Source organism: Protopterus annectens, chromosome 1.part0, assembly GCF_019279795.1.
Source record: "Protopterus annectens isolate FY-2018-M chromosome 1.part0, PAN1.0, whole genome shotgun sequence".
Taxonomy (NCBI): Eukaryota; Metazoa; Chordata; order Ceratodontiformes; family Protopteridae; genus Protopterus; species Protopterus annectens.
The window spans coordinates 1,848,833,909-1,848,855,352 of record NC_056725.1 but is presented as its reverse complement, the minus strand read 5'-3'; the positions used below and the strand labels follow the sequence as shown (position 1 = coordinate 1,848,855,352).

At 42.7% G+C, this 21,444-nt stretch overlaps 1 protein-coding gene across 1 annotated transcript in view; it reads right to left on the bottom strand.

Annotated features, from left to right (window-relative positions):
- The window catches only part of C9 (complement C9), an 802,110-nt gene that overhangs the window by 151,833 nt on the left and 628,833 nt on the right, over positions 1-21,444 (bottom strand). The window contains exon 10 of the mRNA XM_044069841.1: positions 20,266-20,488. Within this exon, the coding sequence (XP_043925776.1) occupies positions 20,266-20,488 (223 nt within the window). The remainder of the gene's footprint in view (positions 1-20,265; positions 20,489-21,444) is intronic.

The window sequence follows — 21,444 nt, the reverse complement described above, 5'->3', positions numbered from 1 at the left end:
ATATCTTACTTGTGAATACAACTAGGATATACTTGTTTGTCTTGGAAATGTGAGGCACCCATACATGGTATTTGCATAGTAAAGTACTGCTGCAGATGTGTGTGTTGAACTGCATGTTGTGTACTGAGCTCATACCATTCAACTGTCTAGTGTTCTGCACATTGATCATATGTGCACCTCATATTTGTAGTCATTTACCCATTGAGTTGTGTTATGTCTGTCAAATCCTTGCCATATGTGCGAAGACTGACATTACAACATCCCCCTTCATGGTCCTCTGGCTTTTCTCATTAGGGATTGCCACAGTGGATCATCTGTTGCCATTTCTGCCTGTCCTCTGAATCTTGCTGCTTAACACTGACCACCTGCATGCCCTCTCTCACCACATCCAGAAACCTTATCTGAGGCCTTCCTCGCTTCCTTTTACCTGGCAGCTACATCCTTACCATCCTTTTCCCAATATACTCAGCACCACTCTTCAGCACATGTCCAAACTGATGTAATGCTGCCTCTCCAACTTTATCTCATATCTATCCAACATGGTCTGAGCCTGTCATATACACATTGCTAAACCTGTGCACCCATGTCACACCCAGTGCAAATCATAACATCTGTAACTCTGCCATATGCAGCTCTGACTCCTGACTTGTTGTCAATGCCACTGTCTCCAACCCATATAACATAGATGATCTCACTACCCTCTTGTAGACCTTACATATCATGTTTACTGGTACTCATCTGTCACAAATAACTCCTGACACTCTTCTCCACCCTCTTCATCCTGCCTGTACTCTCTTCTTCACCTGTCCTCCATAGTCCTCATTACTCTGAAATGTTGATCACAATCATTTGAACACATCCAACTTTGCCAGCTGTACTCCATGCATCCTCAACATTCCGCTATCCTTCCTCTCATTCACACACAAATATCCTGTCTTAGTGCTGTTGACCTTAATTCGTCTCCTCTCTAGAGCATATGTCCACCTCTCCAGGGTCTTCAAAAGCTGTTCCCTACTCTCAATACAGATCACAATGTCATCTGCAAACAACATAGTTAATGGGGACTCCTTATGATCTTGTCTGTCAACCTGCCCATCAGCATTTCAAATAAGAAAGGGCTCAGAGCTGATCCCTGATTTCATCCCACCTCCACCTTAAACACATCCGTCAGTCCCAATGCAGACCTCAATGCTGTCACACCTCCCTTGAACATATCCTGTACCACTCTTACATACATCTCTTCCACTCATGACTTCATCATACAATACCACAACTCTTGTCTAGGCACCCTGTCATATGCTTTCTGTAAGTCAAGAAAGACACAGAGCAACTCCTGACCTTCTCTGTACTTCACCAGTAACAGTCTCAGAGCAAATATCACATTGGTAGTGCCCTTTCCATGCATGAAACCATACTGCTGACCAGTACTCCTCACCTCCCTGTGTAACCTAGCTTCTACTACTCTTACCCATAACTACATGCTGTGACTGGTCAATGTTTTCCCTCTGTAGTTATCACAGCTCTGCACATCAACCTCATTCTTAACACCATACCCAAGCACTTTCTCTGCACTCCTCAAGCAACCTCACACTTTCCAAGATATCAGTAAACAGTCTGGTTAACACACCACTGCCATTTCCCCTAAACAACCCAATGCTTCCACATGTGTGTAATGTGGGTCAACAGGCTTGCCAGTATTCATCCTCTTCATAGCTATCCTTACTTTCTCCTTGTTAAGCCATTGCACTTCTTGATTTACCATACCCACATCATCCAACCTTCTCTGTCTCATTCTCTTCATTCATCAGCCTCTCAAAGCACACTGTCCATGTGCTCAACACACTCTCCTCCTTTTTCTTCCATATCTGCTGCACATCTTTCCTAGCTCAGTGCATCTGTCCAGCCAATTGGTACAATTCCTGTCATCCCTCCTTAGTGTCCAACCTGTCATTGAACTCTTCATATGCCCATCCCCAGCCTTTGCCACCTCTCTCTTTGCCATGCACATCATCTCCTCATACTCCTGCCTACTTCCCTCATCTCTCTGAGAATCCCACTCCTTGTTCCCCACCCTCTGTCTCTGTATACTGTCTATTACTTCTTCAGTCCACCAACAGGTATCCTTGCACTGCTTCCTCCATCCACATGCCACCCCAAGCACCCTTCTAGTTGTCTCCCTTACCAGCTCTACTGTATTTAACCAGATATTTGTTAAATTGTCACTGCCACTAAGTGCCTGTCTCAACTCTTCCCTGAACTCCACCTCACAATCACCCTTTTCCAATTCACACCATTTGATCCTTGGTGCTGCCCCCACACTCCTCCTCTTCTCGATCACCAACATCATCTTTCTTTGCTGCATAAATACACTTTCCCCTGTCACTACTTTACAGTCTTCAATCTCCTTCAAACCAGCCCTCCTACATTTGATATATTCCACCTGTGTGCATCTTGCTCCACTCTTGTATGTCACCCTATGCTCCTCCCTTGTGTTATAGTACATATTAATCATAGCCATGTCCATCCTTTTTGCAAAATCCACTACCATCTCACCATCTCCATTCCTTTTAACACCACACATACCCATCAATTCCCCATCCCCTTGGTTTCCTTCACCAACATGCCCATTGACATCTGCTGCAGTGGTCAGTCTGTCACCCTTAGGTACAGTCATCGCCACGTCATCCAATTGATGTCACATTTCTCTTTCTCATCCATCGCACAACCAACTTGCATAGCATATGCACTAACAACAGTCATCATTACACCAACAGCTTGCAGCCTCAGAAACATCATTCTATCAGACACTTACGTCATCCTCCAAAAACACTCTTGGCATACTCTTCCTTCAGCAGAAGCCCTTCCCCCTTCCTCCTCCAGTCCACACCATGATAGCAGAATTGTGACCTGCCTACCATACACCCAGCCATAATCCCCTTCCATGTAGTCTCTTGCACACACACGCACAGTATATCAGCCATTCCCTGGCCATCATATCAGCTAGCTTGGTCCCTATACCAGTCATAATGCCAACATTAACAATTCCTACCCTCAATACCACCCTTCTAGCTTTTCTCCTCTCTTCCTGCCATATGATTGTTGGATATCCTCCAGGAAATGCCTGTCAGTGCAAAGGCTACTGTACTATTGAATGAATCAAGTATGCCACAGCAATATTGAGACACTGTCACTGATTTTGTCCCACTGCACCCATGTATGCATGGCATCATACAGATGTTCTGCTGTAACAGGTTGAGAGGGATGACTGAGCAGCAAGAGTGTGAATACAGTGTGCCATACTGACATAGAAAAGGCATGTATGCGAGGTATTACCTATTCACGTCAGTATGAGTAGATGTATGTGTCCACCTCATGAAAACAGACATGGGATGCAAAATGTCAGTAAAAAAAGCTGTACATGTTGTACACGTGTGTTTTCTTAGTTACTGTGCACCCTACAGCTACTGGTTGTTGCACTGCCATGACACAGCCATGGTTAGTACAATAAGCATGATTATCATTACTAAATTGTAGAGGTATCCAACTGTGTTATGACTTTGTGGCCATGCCCACTACAAACAACTGATTGAACACATACATGGCTGTATGGACTCAGCAATACCTTACTTGTCATACCTGCCTCCACCAAAGTAGAGTAATCCCCTTTGCTGGACAGCAGCATTACACAAACCCCAAACTTGGCCCCTATAGTGGCTGTACAGGGCAAAGTAGTGGTAGGAACCAACCTGGCATCAAGTCAGCCATTGTCTGAACAGTCATATAAGGTCACAGGTGAATTACTGTAAGGCCACCTATGAGTACAAATTGGAGACATCCACCAAGGACAATCACAAGGCCATCTTCCCATATGTCTGCAATCTCAGAGGCAACAAACCAACCCAACTTGTAATGGTGGCCAATCAGATTACATACACACACAGCAAAGCTACAGGTGCTGCAGATAGGGTTAGGGCAAACATCACCCCCTGGCTCAGAATCACTATAGGTGGATATGTACTATACCCACACCCCTCCCCTCATCACAGTGAGCAGGTATATATTGTCTACTGAAAGGCAACAAATGTAAGTATCCATGGGATGTCATATCATCCCTGTTTGCATCCTACATGAACTCAGACATGTGCTCCCAGCTGCATTACACACTGTAGTCACACCAAGCTGCAGCACCATCCACACACCATCCACATGGAAGATGGCTAATGTCATCTATTTACACAGACCTGAATGAGGAATGACGAATTATGCAATCAACTTGCCCTCACTGTAGGCAATATGACTCATCAGGACCAGGAGTGCAATGCAAGCTGATACTGTGCTGATAGATTACAGGATTATGGTGTGGTTGTGAATGGTGGCTACTGGTATGGTTGTGAGCATTGGGTACTGGTATTCAAGGTCCATGAGCAGGTACTGGACATACTGTTGCCAAATGTATGGGGTCCTGTGATGTGTTTCCCTGTTAGTGTCTACCAAGAGCAATGTCACATCACTGGCAGGAAATCTTTTCACCAGCAGAATGCAACCTGACAATGGAAGCCATAATACAGAACCACACAGTACTGTTGGGCCAAAGCCAGCAACATCTGCGGGATAGGACCACCCTGTGGGATGACCTTGTCCACAGGGTAAATGAGGTGGGCCTGCATGCACGTACATATGAGCAGGTGCGGCATCATGCCACCAACCTCATATGCCATGCCTGGAAAAGGGCTGCTGCCATGGCCGGGGACTTCACAGCCACAGGTGAGGGCCCAGCCATGCAGCCCCCACTGACACCAAATGAACTCCTTGCCAAGCTTTGGCCACCCATCACAGTACAAGACCAGGGTACAAAGCCCCACTTGCTGGAGGTGGGTGGCACCCACACAATGGACAAGGAGTGGGCAGGTAATGTCCCAGTAGGGATTAGTAGACTACTGTATGAGACATACTTGTATCTGTACAGTATCTACATGCATGTGCCAGGTGAGACTGCAGTTGTGGATGGGGATTTCTAATGCACAGAAGTGCAAATCTGTGGTGAAGGACAGCAAATTGTGTAGTCTTGGGTGTTGCACTGTAACCTGGTGTACTTATACATTCTGAGGCACTGCTGCAACTGCCTCATGTACACAGATAACCCTCTCCTCTAAACTCCAAACACTCAGACCAGTGCATCCATCCTTTACCAAGGGTACATGTGAGTCTGCTGACAATACCTCTCTCCCTCAAATACATAGGTCACTCTGGTCTGCATATAGGACAGCAGCCTGAAGCTGGTGAGTATGGAATTGTTCAGTTGTGTTTTGGAAATACCCTAGGCATGTGGAGGGCATGCAAGTTACCATGCAGACAACTATGACTAATAACCATATTGCGTTATGTGCATGTTCACTTGTGGTGGGGTTAATTGTATTGCATTACAGTCATCACCACAGGGGCCTATCTGAAGAGAATGCAACATTCCTGTAGCATACCTCACAACCTTTCAATGTAAGATGTCTGGACAGAAATCAGCAAAATGTGTTGGACAAACTGACTAAGGTAAGGACATGTGTGAAACATTACTGCTATAAAGTGGATATAACATGTGTACACACACCTGTTAAAATGCCATTTGTTTCAGATATATACTGAATGAGACCACAATATGTCAGTCCACACCTTTCCCAAACTTTAATGTGACCCATGACATGAACAAGTCACTTGTGAAACCAAGAATCTGGACTCCTGTATTGCACCTACAAGCCTGGACAAGTGAGAGGGTAGCAGGCATTATATCAGTATGCTCTTTCAGTCAGGTATGATACCTGATGCTACCATATGTGTCAGTATACTCACTGTGGCCTGTTTGGCAACTATATCACATACATGGGCATTGTTAAGGCAGGCAGAGCACTAATAGGTTCCAAACATCTGGATGTTTGAGACACATCTGTAGAGAGGACTGGTATGGCCTGTACAATGGTTTCACATGCTACATGTGAGGCAGATGCCATGACCACACTATATACAGTAATGGCATCGGGAGGTGGGTGGTCACCTGCCATGTATGGTACACACATCAAAATGGTATCAGCCACACAAGATATGATCCACACACACACACACACACACACACACACACACACACACACACACACACACACACACACACACACACACACACACACACACACACACACACACCAGTATCAAGATTAGAGCTCCTACCTATCTATGTCTACTTTAGTTTTACACAGTTATCAAATGCGCCACGGAGCTTACACAATTTCACCTCATCCAAAAGTACTTGTAAGGTGAATGACATCAACAGGACTACTAAATTAGGATGAGTATGGTGGTACACAACTCAAAATGGTATAACCTTCACAGTACATGATTCTCACACAAACACAAACAGCTGCCAGTATTGAGATTTGAATGCCTGGCTATCTAGATATTTGTATTATGGTATTACGCAGTTAGCAGATGTGTCACAAAGGTTACTTAATTTCACCTTGTCCAAAGGTACTTCTAAGGTGAAAGACAACAACAGCACTAGTAAAGTAGGGTGGGGGAAGTGTAACGAGTGGTACACAAGTCAAAAATGGTATAACCCACACAGTACATGATTCCCACACACATGCGCAGTTGCTAGTATTGGGATTAGAACTCCTGCCTATCTAGTTATTTCTACTATAGTGTTACACAGTTATCACAGAGCTTATACAATTTCACCTGCTCCAAAGGTACTTCTAAGGTGAATGACATCAACAGGACTACTAAATTGGAGTGAAGGGAAGTGTAAAGGGTGGTACACAAGTCAAAAATGGTATAAGCCACACAGTACATGATTCTCTCTCTCTCACACGCACACACACACACACACACACACACACACACACACACACACACACACACACACACACACACACACACTTGCCAGTATTGACATTAGAACCCCTGCCTATCCAGTTATTTCTCCTAAAGTGTTACTCAGTTACTGCACATGCTACAGAGCTTCAGAGCTTACTGGACTTATAACTGGCCAAAGCTGTGAATAACTGCACAGCTGAGGTAAAGTATTACAGGTGGCAGGAAGACTGCCTTCAGTTTCTCCCTTACATTTTGCTAGTTATTTCTGTCTTGCACTTCAAATAGCATTATAGCTTTGCACTTCAACAGGTTACTGTATCAATACGTGTATCACACCTGGGACCCATCATCAGTACTCATTCATCATGGAATTAGCCCCAGTACGTACTAGTTATGACCACCCCTCCTGGTATGATTTAAGTGCAGTTTTCTGTGCTTTCACCCATTAACCTGGTGTGAATATCCATTCTGAAGCACTGTTGCAACTGCCTCATGTATGCAGCCAACCCTCTCCTCTAAACTCCAAACACTCAGACCAGTGAGAGTTACCCCTATATCACCAAACGTGGAAATATGCACTCTCCAGCAAAGACTGGACTAGCTGGTCAAGAGGGTAAGATCAACACCTGCTCCACACCATGTGGAACACAGAGCTCGCCACAACACCCACTATGACAGCCCTGACATACACTGAAAAGCCACACACCCACCTTCATAGAGGCACTCAATGGGCATTTACACAAACAGCACAGACCAGCAAGACAGATACCCACTCAGACACCACGACATAGCACATGCCAAAGGACACATATGTCACCTACACAGTGTGCCTCTCAACCTAAGCTCCTAAGGCTAACCACTTTGCACAATACAGTGATCATGGGTGACTCAGTACTGCGGCACACAGATGTCCCGCTCCCTAAGTTGATTATGGAGGAGGTAACAGCCAACTGTCTATCACATACCAGCATCCAACACATGACACACATAGTCAGGCCACTCCACAACAACTATAAGTATCACTCTGTAATCATCCATGTGGGTGTGAATGACCTGAGACACACCTCCCCTGGACTACATGACAAGAGACATGGTTGAACTTTCAGATTATGTGGTCCAGGCAGGTGTGATAGTAGAAAAACACACCAAAGGCCAGCACTGGAAGTTCCAAGTCCAAAATTTATTTAAAGCAACATAGTGCTAAAAAAGCACTGAAATAGTAGCTCAGTCCTCAAACTAGTTTCGGCAAATACCTTCTTTAGTGAGGAAAACAGACAGGATAACAGCTCATCGGTTTCAAAGGATGCTTATAAATGGCTCAGGACCAATAGAAAAAAAGTGCATTTTATGTTTGTGCATAACAAATAAGCAACAGAGAATTTAATTTAGAAACAAAATATACACATCCATAGATAGATAATTTATATTACTTCTATATGTTTAACTAATGTAAATGCAAAAATTATAGATATAAACTGCCTATTAATGTTATAGATCTTCCACTTCTAAATCAATGCAGAACAGTATATCACGCATAATATAAGTATAAAAAGCATAACTAAAGACACTAGAACAAGTATGAAAACTACCTATACCATATCTCAGGTAAAAGTTGCTGAACTATATAATATAAGGAGATGAAATAGTCCAATGATAACAAGAGTGCAAGTACAATAACCTGTACAGCAATACGAGTTGTGTACACAATACACAAAACATTTGTTCTGTTGGTAGTTAACAGAGGTATAGAAATTAATGCTACAAATGCTAGAACAATGGAGGTATACAGCCTATGAATGTCATGGAGTGTTGAACATCTAAACCAACTGCAGAACACTTGGTCACACATAATATTGATATCATTTAGAACACATAACTGTAAGCCCTAGAACAAGTCTGAACACTAACTATACCATATATCAAATAAGGTTGCTAAACCGTATAGTATGAGAAATTGAAAATATTCCAATACTGACAGTAGTGCAAGCACAGTAAGCTATGCAACCATAGGGGTGGTATACACATTGCACAAAACAATTGTTTATATTTGTGATTAACAGGGGTGTAGATATAAATGATACAGCTTGGTATCTACAATAATAGTTGTCTTCATGATAATGAAGAAAACCGTCATTAAGGTATATCCATATAAATAACAATGATAATACCATATTAAAGTAGTACATATACAGATGTAACTGTATGGTAGATAACCAAATGTAATAAAACAAGTCTTATATCCATTCTGCCATCACCCAGAATGATGCTGCAGTACTATCAACAGATAATTGACTGCAACATTGGCTTACATGTTGTGTGTCATTCTCAAGGGATTCAGTATCTCTCTGCTTGGGATAACATGATTGACAGAACTCAATGGCTTGCCAGAGATGTCCTAAATCTGTCAGCCCTGGGTTTCCAGGTACAGAGTTAGTGTCTTGCTACCCCTATAGTGCCTTATTAGGCAGTGTTCCAAATCAAATTACCACCGAAACAGCTAGACATGTATGCAATCTGACAGTCATGCTGCTTAACAGTAGACATCTAACTGTCAAGATGCAGTCACTCAAAGCACTCCTCAGAGTGGAGGACATTGACATTTGTGATGTAACGGAGAGGTGGTTCACAGCAACAGACAGTAGCCCTGCACTAACAGGCTATGATGCATTCCACAGCTGTCAGACACCAAACATGGACCACATCTCCACAGGTGGTGGTCTCCATATTCATAATGGATATGCACACCTCCAGACTAGTATCCCAGCATAATGCATCACAGGTACTTCCAGTACAACTGACTTTGGGTAATAGTGCAATCCACACCATAGCCTGCTATCGGTCCCCATCTATGTCTCTAGATTGTCAATGCATGTTCCTCAACACCCTGGCATCTATGAAGGTCCAACCCAACACTGATATAGTAGGAGAATTCAACTACCCCTCCATCACCTGGTGAATGTAGTCAAGCACCAGTGCAGTGGCCCAATGCTTCCTGGAATTCATCAGCTCCAATGCCCTGGACTGGCTCATACTGACCCCCAGTAGAGGATGCAACAACCTTGATCTCTGCTGATTACTTACATATGGGACTGTTGCTCGATCACAGTTGTCAATCCCTACCTGGTCAGATCCAAACATGATGTAATCAACATGGAGCTCAACATCTCACCTACACCCCCACAAAGGTAACCACCTTGCAAAACCTCTCCAAAGCTGATTTTGCAGTCATAAAAACAGGGGTGAATGACTTCACTGCACCCATGTCAATGGGAAATAGCTGCATGACTGTTGAATCATACACATATGCACTGCACAAACATGTAAATGGATGCATGGTACTAGCCATAGCCAACAGAACCCAGACACTGTCCTCCAAGCACTGGAAGCCAGTGTGATGCTACCATGCCATTACTAAGGTGTACAACAGAAGGAGGACACTGTTGCAGAAAAAGGTGGTGTCCCAAGACTGGTGACCCCTTATTAGCCTCAAACACAACTTGGGAACCCTCATGGAATCACCTACAGGCAACTATGAAGGCAGAATTGCAGCAGACACTGACAACAGTCACAAAAGCCTTTTATAGTTATATCAACAACCACCACAGCAATAACCACTAGTGCTGTGAGTTACTGCACAATGCTAATTCCTATCCTGAGACAACAGATATTGGCCACCATCTTGCCAACACATTCAGTGCCAACTTTACCCCTCTCTCCCCCTAAGGTGACAATCACAATGGCAGATGAATGCCAGGCACCCAGCATTACTACAGGCCAGGTTAGACTTGCATTGCCCACAGGCAAGAATACAGCTTCCATTGTTCCCCAACATATCTGTGGCTATGTTCTACATGACATACAAAGAGACCTGGCACCACATCTATGTGCCCTGGTCAGTCATAGCCTCACCTCAGGCTTTGTTCCTCCAAAATGACACACTGCTACAGTCACCCCTCTCCATAAAGGGGTAGCATCTACAGACCCTGGGGATTATTGGGCCCATAGCCTGACAAGTCTGCTATGTACAGGTATTGACTGCATCATCAGGGACCTGATTGACCAAGATATGGGTGATCTCTTAACTCTGGACCCCACACAGTTTGGCTTTGTGAATGGCAGATCATGCCTGCTCAACCTGGTTGACATCTGAGTGAGTCACCAGAGCTGTGTGTGACAGTAACACACTGCATACTGACTAACTCAATCTGGCCAAGGATTCTGATACCATTTCTCAGTCAGGAATTATTGATAAAACCATCAAACTAGGCATCAACCCCTATATCAGTTGGTGGTTTGCAAATTGGTTCACAGAACACACAGGGTGACAGTGGCAAACTCCTAGTCAGACTGGCAAGCAGTCACGAGTGGAGTCCCACAGGGATCAGTACTGGATAGTGTCCTGTCAAGCATCTACTTCTCAGGAGTCCAGCCCAGCACAGGGGAACTCTGGCTGACCAAGTTCACAGAAGACTGCAAGCTGGGAGCTATTATGAACTCCACAAGTGATGCAGACATCCTACAGAAAGGCCTCACTGAGACCAATAAGTGGTGTGGAAGCTATGGCCAGAAGCTTAACACCACAGAATGCATCATCATCCCCTTTGGTAAAACATTCAGCTCCCAGTAAGTACCACATCAATTGGAGCCCAACGGACATTGTAGGCATTATAAGACATCTGGGGACACAGGCTGACAGCAACTTCTCCTTCAAGCACCACATTGCCACTGTGGTCAGGAAGTCCTTATATATGGCACATTACATTACCAAGGGTTTTGCATCCAGGAAGACAGAGGTAATGATCTCTGTCTACTATTCCCTCATTAGACCACTCCTCAAGTATTATGGCCCATTTGCCATGTACCTCACTAGACACCTGCTACAGCTGGAGAGGCCACAGAAGCACCTCACAAAGGGGTTCCTAGGCATTAAACACAAAGCCTACACAGACCCAAGCTATTCTCTGTGTCATATCACCTAATTAGCAGCTATCTGTGCTTGACTTACAAAGCCATGTCTGACCCAGCTGTTTTAGAAATGCTACATAATAATCCATCCACACCACACACTGCAGAGACCTCTACCTCAGTACCACAATCACCACAACATGCTGGTGGGACAGGTTCCTCACCAAGAGAAGACACATGCCCTGGAATACACTTCCATACATGTCATGCAGAACACCTAGCTGACCCTGTTCCAGATAAATCTTGATGAGTGGATGGGTAATAGACAGTTCAACCCAAGGATCACTGCAGTGGCTATACTTGATACAGGCACTGGAAAGTAACATTGGGTGGCATAATGGCAGGGTCCTTCTATGTGCTAGGCTTGTTAAGACTCCTGGGCCATTAGCCTACTACACACTTGTGAACCTATGAAGGTACTGACATCAGCAGGACTGATAAAGTAGTGCAGTGGGTGTTAAACTTATCAAAATACTTTGTCCTACAAACAGACACACACACTTGCCAGATGTGAGAGTAGAACCCCCTACCTAAAGTAGTTATTTATACCATAGTGTTACACAGCTACCCCACATGCTACAGAGCTTACTGGGCTGAGAGTTGGCCAAAGATGCTGATATGGGGAATGACATCAGCAGGACTGATAAAGTATGGCAGTGTGTGTTAAACCTATCAAAATACTATGTCCAACAAACAGACACACACACACACACTTACCAGCTGTGAGAGTAGAACACCTACCTAAGTAGTTATTTGTACCATAGTGTTATGCAGTTAGCACATGTGCTACAGACTTATAGGACTGATAGATGGCCAAAGTTCCTGATAAGGGACTGACATCATCTGGACTGATAAAGTGGGGCAGTATGAAGTGTTGTGGGTGGGAATGGCATAAAACTGTTTCACCTATAAACAAACACACAACTCCCTCAGTCTTGCACACACAACTGTCACACGCACACACTTTTACATTTGCCAGAACTGAGAATAGAACTCCAACCTACCTAGTTACTTGTACTATAGTGTTATACAGTTATCGCACATGCCACAGAGTTTATGGGACTAAGGCCTGACCAAAGGCACTTCTAAGATGCCTGATATCTGCAGGACTGTTAAAGTAGGGAAAAGGGAAGTGTACTAGGTTTGGATGAACCCAAAAGCTTTTAGCTGTAAACATACATGCACACACACACACACACACACACACACTTTTACATTTGCCAGGACTGAGTTTAGAACTCCTACCTAACTAGTTGTTTGGACTATCATGTTATGCAGTTATCACACATGCCACAGAGATTATGGGGCTGAGGCCTGATGGAAGGCGCTTCTAAGATGACTGATATCTGCAGAACTGCTAAATTAGGGAAAGGGGACGTGGACTGGGTTTGAATGAACCCAAAAGCTTTCAGTTGTGAACACACACATACACACACACACACACACACACACACACACACACGCACACACACACACACACTTTCACATTTGCCAGGACTGAGATTAGAACTACTACATAACTAGTTATTTGTATTATAGTGTTATGCAGTTATCGCACGTGCCACAGAGGTTATGGGACTAGGCCTAACAAAAGTGACTTTTATGATGACAGACATCTTCAGGACTGCTAAGGTGAGGTAATGCGAAGTGCACTAGGTGGGGAAGGCCTGTTCATTCCTAGATCCTAATGACATTTCTCTAAGTGTATGAGCATGCCCAGTGTGTCCTATAGTAGATGTGGGACTCCATTCCAGGGATTGTTGTACTCCAGTCTAGTTTGTTTTGTGCTACAGCCATACCTCTCAACCTGCTGGTGGAGGATATCTGGAGATAGCCTATCAAAATGTGGGCACAATGGGCCATACAGTGATTGTGACAATTTCTCTCAGTAATGTATGCGCTGCTAGGGTTACAGGGCTTGTTTTAGCAGACATCTATCATATATGCCATTTGACACTGTCATGTATTGTTTTAGTACCGCATGACATACCTCCTCAGATCATCAAAGTGATTTACCAGAGAAATACAGGATGGATGATGCACACACAAGGTTTATGGACCAAATGCTATGCATTCTTGCACAATCCAGCCCGTTGAGGATGTGCCTACAAGCAATTGAATGCTGGTACTGTGGAAATGGTCCAGCACTTTGGTGATATATTACAATGGTAAAATCCCTGTGCATTTATGTTCTGGCCTGGTCTGATTTCCAGTCCACAGTTGGGTAATATAAGTCAGGGAGGCCACGGTGGTGCAACAGTTAGCATTGCCGCCTCACAGTAAGAGGTTCTCTGGTTCGATTCTCGGCTGGGATGCCTTCTGTGTGGAGTCTTTATGTCCTCCCTGTGGTTGCGTGGGTTTCCTCTGGGTGCTCCGGTTTCCCCCCACATCCCAAAGACATGCTGCAGGTGGATTGGATACTCCAAATTGGCCCTAGGTTTGAGTGCGTGCGTGCATGTGCCTTCTGTGGAATGTTGGGTGCCAGGCTGGCACCTTGGCACCGTAAAACTCCTCTGCCAATCATGAGCGGACAGGTGATCTGCTGTGGTGACGCCTAACCGGGAAAAAGCTGAAAGAAGAAGAAGAAGAAGTTGGGTAATATAAGTCAGACAGGATCAGGGTGACAGGCAGACTCCAGATAGATTTGTAGGGGATATGTTGGGTGTGTTTGTCCTTGGCAGATATGTTTGCCTATAGCTACCAGTACTTTGCATGGGGTTCTCCTCAATGGCTGACTGCACTTGGAGGGTCTTGATTGTGGAAGTTAGCAACCCCATCCCCTTACATACTTGATCAATACCATAGATATGCTACCAGAAAATTCCACTCCATTTGTTTATTTTGTTACAGAGACTTGCTTACCTTGTGCCTGCAGCTGTTGTGAGGGTGGTGCTTGAGGGCTGACTATGTCAGATGCATGCAATACACTGCCTATACATGGTCAGGTATAGGTGGTATGATGTTGGTATCCATTTTACTGTGTGTGCAAGTCCGAGAAAGAGAGAGAGATCAGTCCCTGGCGCCCTACAGTGTCAGTATATGTGCTATGCATTGCCTCTTTGCCAAGGCTAGAGCATACTGGGCATGCCTCCATCTGCCTACAGGGGTAGGCTCAGGATGTTCCTCCTCTGAGTCACTCTATGCCTGTGGAGGCCTTGGCAATGGGGGGGGGGGTTGTGTGGCCCTTCTCCATTTTGTTCCTGCTGCAGCTGTTTTCACAGGATCATATTTTGTAGCATGGCACATACTATGAACATATGTGCATATGTGGCTGGAGAGTACTGCAAGGCTCCACCAGATATGTCAAGGCAGTGGAACTGTGACTTGAGCATCCCAAACACATACTCTCTAATGATCCCAGTTTGTGCATGTGCCTCATTATGGCGTTCTTGTGTGGGTGTGTTTGCATTTCTGATGGGTGTCATCAGGCATGATTCCCGCGTGTAGCAAGCATCCTCCACCAGCTGGGCATATGGGATGTCCCCACTTGCAAACACCTGGTACAGCTATGACGAATGCCAGATGTGGGAGTTGTGATAGCTTCCAGGGTTGCCAGCACACACATTCATGATAATGCCATGGGTATCACACACAACCTAGCAGTTGATGGATGGGAAGCCCTTATGGTTTATGCAGACTCTACCCTGTTCACCAGGTGGTGCTTTGTTGTGGATGTGTGTGCAGTCAATGCCACCCAGTACCTCTGGGTAGTCTGATACATGGTGGAAGAGATACATATTGCTTGTCCTCTCCTCACGGGTGTTGGGGAAGTGAATGTGCTCAGCAGTATGTGATCGCATGACATTCAGGAACTGGTAGAGTATCCTAGATGCAGATGCCTGTGAGATCCCCATGATATCCCCAGATGGTCTTTGGAAAGTACCTGTAGCTAGTATTCTTAAGGCTACACATACCGTGGTATCCACTGAGATGGGTTCCCCTCTGTTGGTTCTGGCTCTGAGGTGAGGCTGGCACAGCTCAACAAGTTGCTGAAGTATGTCCCTGTCCACTCTATATTGCTCTACTATCTCCAGATCATATAGACCCTCGTAGGTTACCCTGGGTCTGAACACTCTTTTCCTCCTCCTCAGTCTCAGTTGGTTGTCAGCATTTTCCTCCTCACCACCCTCAGTCTCTAGCACATGCTAAAAGATCAGGGCAACAGCATCCCTTAACATGTTTTGGTAGATTTGTCAGTTTAAAAATCCCCCGAATGTGTACACCAGTGGTGTAGAGTTTGTGGGAAAAACCAGACTGAAAGGTGTTAGCATAGTTTATAGTAGTGTACTGGGCTGGGCTGGGCTGGGATGGGCTGCTGCCTGAGTAATTGGCTGATTCTGATACATTCCACCTGCCAGCTATGGTTGTCCTCCTTGATTGCCTTCCTTCTGCAGTTTCCTCTTCCCATTTCCTCCCAGTTTAAGCTCTGATGAGTGCCGCACATTCCTGGTGCTTAAATGTCAACAGTTCTGTTATTCCCTGTATTTTTTTTTTCTTTTTTGGTATTTTAGGCCCGGTGAGCTCTGTGCCCACCCATTCAGCTAAAGTAAATAGTTTTCAGCAGAACTGGCCCTTCCTAGACACGAACACACTGCATTCCATGGAATAGGGAAATACAGCCTTGGACACACCCCTTGACTTAGCTGTGTTTAGCTAAGGGCAAACACAGGCCACTGAGCTCCAATGTGCTTACAATAAGCATGACACAACCTCTTTTCATGTTAGCTGCTCCTCCTGTCTACACCATTGTGTTAGAGCACCTACACGGTTGGGTGCAGTCTGACACTTAGAAGAAATTTGTGATTCAGTATAAATCCCCTCATTTGCATACCCCACTACCTTACTCCTGAGTTACCACACTTACATTGAACCTTTCCCCTTAGCAACCACTATTCCCTGATATTGTTTTCATTCTGCATGCCATGAACTGTTATGGCAAAATGCAGATTTCTCTCAAACTTGATTTTTTCCCTTTTTTTGTATTTTTGGCACGATCTAGTTTGCGCGATGCTGACCTATGCTTAAACGACCGAGATTGGCCAACAAAAAACTTATTTTTCATGCCAATGGCCATATATATGGCCATTGGCATGCCTAATTTAGGGACTACGTGCTTTCTTTGAGACCATCATGTCTCAGTTTTCTGTTTTGCAGAAATGTATTCGGCTAGTAGCCGGATACATTTCTGCACCCTACACTGTTCCTGCACGGAGACCTGCCTACTTCCTGTATCACTAATTCAGCTCATTTGCATGGTTTTCACCAGCAGATGAGCTGATTAGCATATTTCAGGGCTTTTCATGCAGGAACAGTGTAGGCAGGCTTGTGCACGTCAAAACGGCACATTCCTGGATCGCTCAACAGTCATATTCCTTGCAGGAGCGTCCACACTGCTCCTCCATGGAAATTTCAGCTTTGTGAATCCCGGGGTATGTCTTTTTTGGTATCAAGTAAAAGTCATGTGATGTAATGTGATGTAATGTAATGTAATGGCTTTTAATATATGTTTTGTAAAATGGAGACAGAATACATAAAAGGAAATCCACATTCCTTAATGTAGACTATAAACTGTTCAATAAAGTTATTTTTAGGAGATACCAGTCTGTCTTAGGCAAGTTAGTGACTGTCAGTACTGTTAAAAACAGAAGAGACAAAATTATGGGTTTGACCATCCAGTGAAGTTTGAAGTGGTGACAGCTTCTCTTGATTTGAGAAATGCATCCAATAACTATGAGCACCATTTTATTGGTGCTATTTATTTACTTGTTATGGGGTGTGCAACCCTTTGAACAGCTGGACCTTAAGTATAGTCATCACTCAGTAGGAGTTCCATGCTAGGCTTTTTTAAATTTATTTTGTATATACATCTGCGTATTAGTTGCCTAAATTGGAGCCAGTGTGAATGTTGTGTTTACTCCCTGTGTGGTGCTATTGTTCAATGGGACTTTGGTATTATGGAAAACTTGACACTGGTGTTCAGTTATTCTGAAGGGATATGGATGATTTTGGTGGGATCAGGGAAATTTGTACCATCTTTGGACTTACTATAATTAGAGATTAATCAAAGGATTTTCTTTTTCTGTTGAAGGAGATAGCATCGTTCTGTCAGCTATAGGACTGTCAAGTGATTTTGAGAGCTGACGCTATGTTTCGGGTATTCAGATGAAATCACGGTTAACTGAGGCATTGCTTTATGAAAGGATATGCACTTTGCAGACAGTTAAGGAGCATATTGCATATTCTGCATTACGAATGTGTACCTTACTAAATGCTATTTCATACCACTGTTTTTATATGTGGATACTATATATCTGTTGCTGCATTAAATGCATATTATGTCATCCCTGCCATATCAAGTAATTTGTTCTAGTAGAATATATATCATTGCAAAGGATACCATTTTCTGGAAATCCTGGCTGGAGGGGAAAGGTTAGAGGTATGTTACAAGCAGTAATATTTACTTATCTTTTACTTGTATGACAGAGTTTGCACAGACAAAATTTTAGTACCATATACTGCAGAAGGGATTTTGCAATATCTATAACCCTCCTGATGGGACAACTATGAAGGGATGGACAACTCGAGGAAAGTAAGGGCAAACCATTCACAATAGCTAAACCAGGTGATCTACCTGCCAATGTATGGTGTGTCCTTCACATTGTGAAACAGGCATATACAATACTGAGCAATAAGGTATTCAGATTAAAGACACATAAAAGATTGTGGGATGAAATCTCTGATGTCTGTGTGTCATCCACTACAATATGGTCACTAGGAATTCAAATGCATTCTTGTGTTGCAAATTTCCTTTGTTTGTTGACACACAGCAAAATATAGATATGCAATTCTTGGTACTTTTTATGGGCTGTAAAAGTGTAAATAAATACCTGCTAGTACAAAGTAATAGTTTTCAAAAAATGGCTGGTTTGTTTGAATATGTCGGGACCATTGGGCTTTTGCACACCAGATTTTGACATAAATCAGTATAGGAACCATACAAACACTAGGAATGCATTTTCTACTACAACTTTGTGCATCTTCATAGCTGCAAACTGGTACACAAAAGATATGTCTGAAATTGCCCCATAATACTTGCACTTCAAATGTCATTAACCATAAATAAATGCATGCATACCTAAATATATTTTCTTTCATTTACTATATAAATACTAACGCTGAGCTAGTTCAACCATTGGGGTAAGGGGAGGCATCCTTTCTCTTCATGTTCTGAAATTTCTAAGTTGGATAACCACAGTCTGGGACAAAACAAGAGTAAATCAAACAGCTGCAATCAAATGAATCATGAATTAAGCTGACTTGAGTAAACTTTATGTACCCAGTTCAAATGGTAATGCAGATGCTTTTGTTTTATAAAATGGTCTATTCCAAGCATCCATTTTTTGACAGAATCAAATTGAGACTATATCCCACAAACTTTATAGAAATGCCTCAAAGGTTAGGTTTGGCACCACATGGGAAACACTTGTGGGACCTATATCAGACCTTCCTCTTTGAGTTAGTGTATTCAATATTCAAGATCTGGAACACTAACTATGCTTAAGGATGATAGCGCTGTAGAACATTACCCAAGCCTTGGTTGATCAGAGCCATGGGATATCTTATAATGACTGAGCTATTTCCAAATTAGACAGACATAACCCCAGTTTAATATTTTGTCAGCGTAGGACTGCAGTACCCCCCATCTTTAATGTGGTATAATTTTTGAAAGATCCAAGCAGATACCATGAGAACAGAACCCATGGCCTTTTGTTTGATCTTCTTTGAGTCAAAGTTAACTTTGTCAGCAGATGAGCTGCTGCCACTTATGTGTATGCATTGCATGCACCAGTGTTGACACATTTTAAAATGCATTCCATGTGGGATTAGAGGCTGACAAATACAATGTTTTGTATTATTTCTACTACCATTTTGCAATAAGGCAGTACAAAAGTTGTAATACTTTTTGAGTTTTTTCAAAAAGAAAACAATACCTTTTTATATGGGCCCTAGTGTTCATTAGCTTATTATAAACGTATGAACCTATAATAGGAAATTCATCCCTGGTCAGACACCAATGTTTCTGATGGACAGATGCAATCAGCAAATCACTCCCTATATAAATCAAATTTGGGGGTCACAATGGGTTGCACAGCTAGGCTTATATGGAATCTAGTGGTCATTAGCCTAGTATACACCTATGAACATGTATTGTAAATGATTTATCCCTGAACCTAAACAATATTTGATAATGTCTGAAACAATACTGGAATACTAAGCTTTGTTGTTTGCTTTTAATTGTTAGGAAATAATCCTGTAAAGATTATGAAGTAAAGTAATTATATTAATTCAAATTTCAGCATGCAGAATAAATGGAATCACCATTATTTATCTCATAATCTTGTAAGTATTCAAAAACATATCTTGCTCCATATTTTTACTTACAGCCAATTCCTTTGCTATTTTGACATGCAATTCCTTCATATTCATCTGGGCAGTTACAGATACATTCACCGTCTATAAGGACAACTGTACCACCATTTTGGCATGGTTGACATTTACAAACATTATGTTCTGAAATATAGTCATCAATGGCTCTTTCTATGTTTTCTTTCTTTTCCTGGGCATCTTTCATATGAATTGGAACAAGACTGGATATTGGGTTGGTCTATAATGAAAAAATAAATATCATTAAGAGTGCATTTAATTACATTTACAAATTTGCAGTTTTTTGCTGTAAATGCATCTTTACTTTTATATACATTTCAAACATGTCGGTTCATTTATTTATTACTTATTGACATTTGTTGACCGGGAAAGCCCACTGGGTCAGGAACTCATTTTCAGTGGAGGCCCAGGGAGAAATACCTATTTCTTAAACAACTATGTACTAAAAGTAGTAGTTTTGTAAGTTTAGTTAACCATGGAGCATGGCTAATTTTGATTCTGTTTGTTTGTGTAGGGGCAAGAGAGTTAAGGGTATCTAGAAAGATTTTGTTAAAATAACATCAGATGACAGAATATAGGTAATTATACAATTTTAGAAAAGAAGAATTTAAACTACATAAAATATAGACAACAATTATCACATCATAGCAAACCTTTTTACAAATATGGTAGAACCTTCTATTTCACATAGACGTAAAGGTAAAGAGATTTTGTAGAAAAAATAAATTCTATTTAATACAATTAAATACACTGCCTTAAATACTAAGATGTACAATACTGCCCACTCACTATTTTTTTTTAAACCAGGGAATGAGTTACGGAGAAATAATAGGTGGACTGGTCATTAATGACTGGTTATAGCTTTGGATAGAGGAGTAATAAGGAAAGGATTATGGGGGTCTGGTATTAAAGGAGCAAGAACATGTGGGGTTAAGCATTTTAGTGAGGATTTAAAAGCATTAAGAGAATCTAACAAAGTAGGAGATGTTGATAGAGCATTCCATAATTTAGCTATGGAATAGGAGTATAGGTTTTTCCTGATTTTTGCTCAGTTTTGATATGATCAGAAGTTGTTATTTGTGGACCGTAGATTTCTAGAGGTGATATAGGGTTGAAGGGTTGACAGTAGAGCAGGACATTTCTCTGGGTTATATACTAACGTGTGATCCTGAGTTA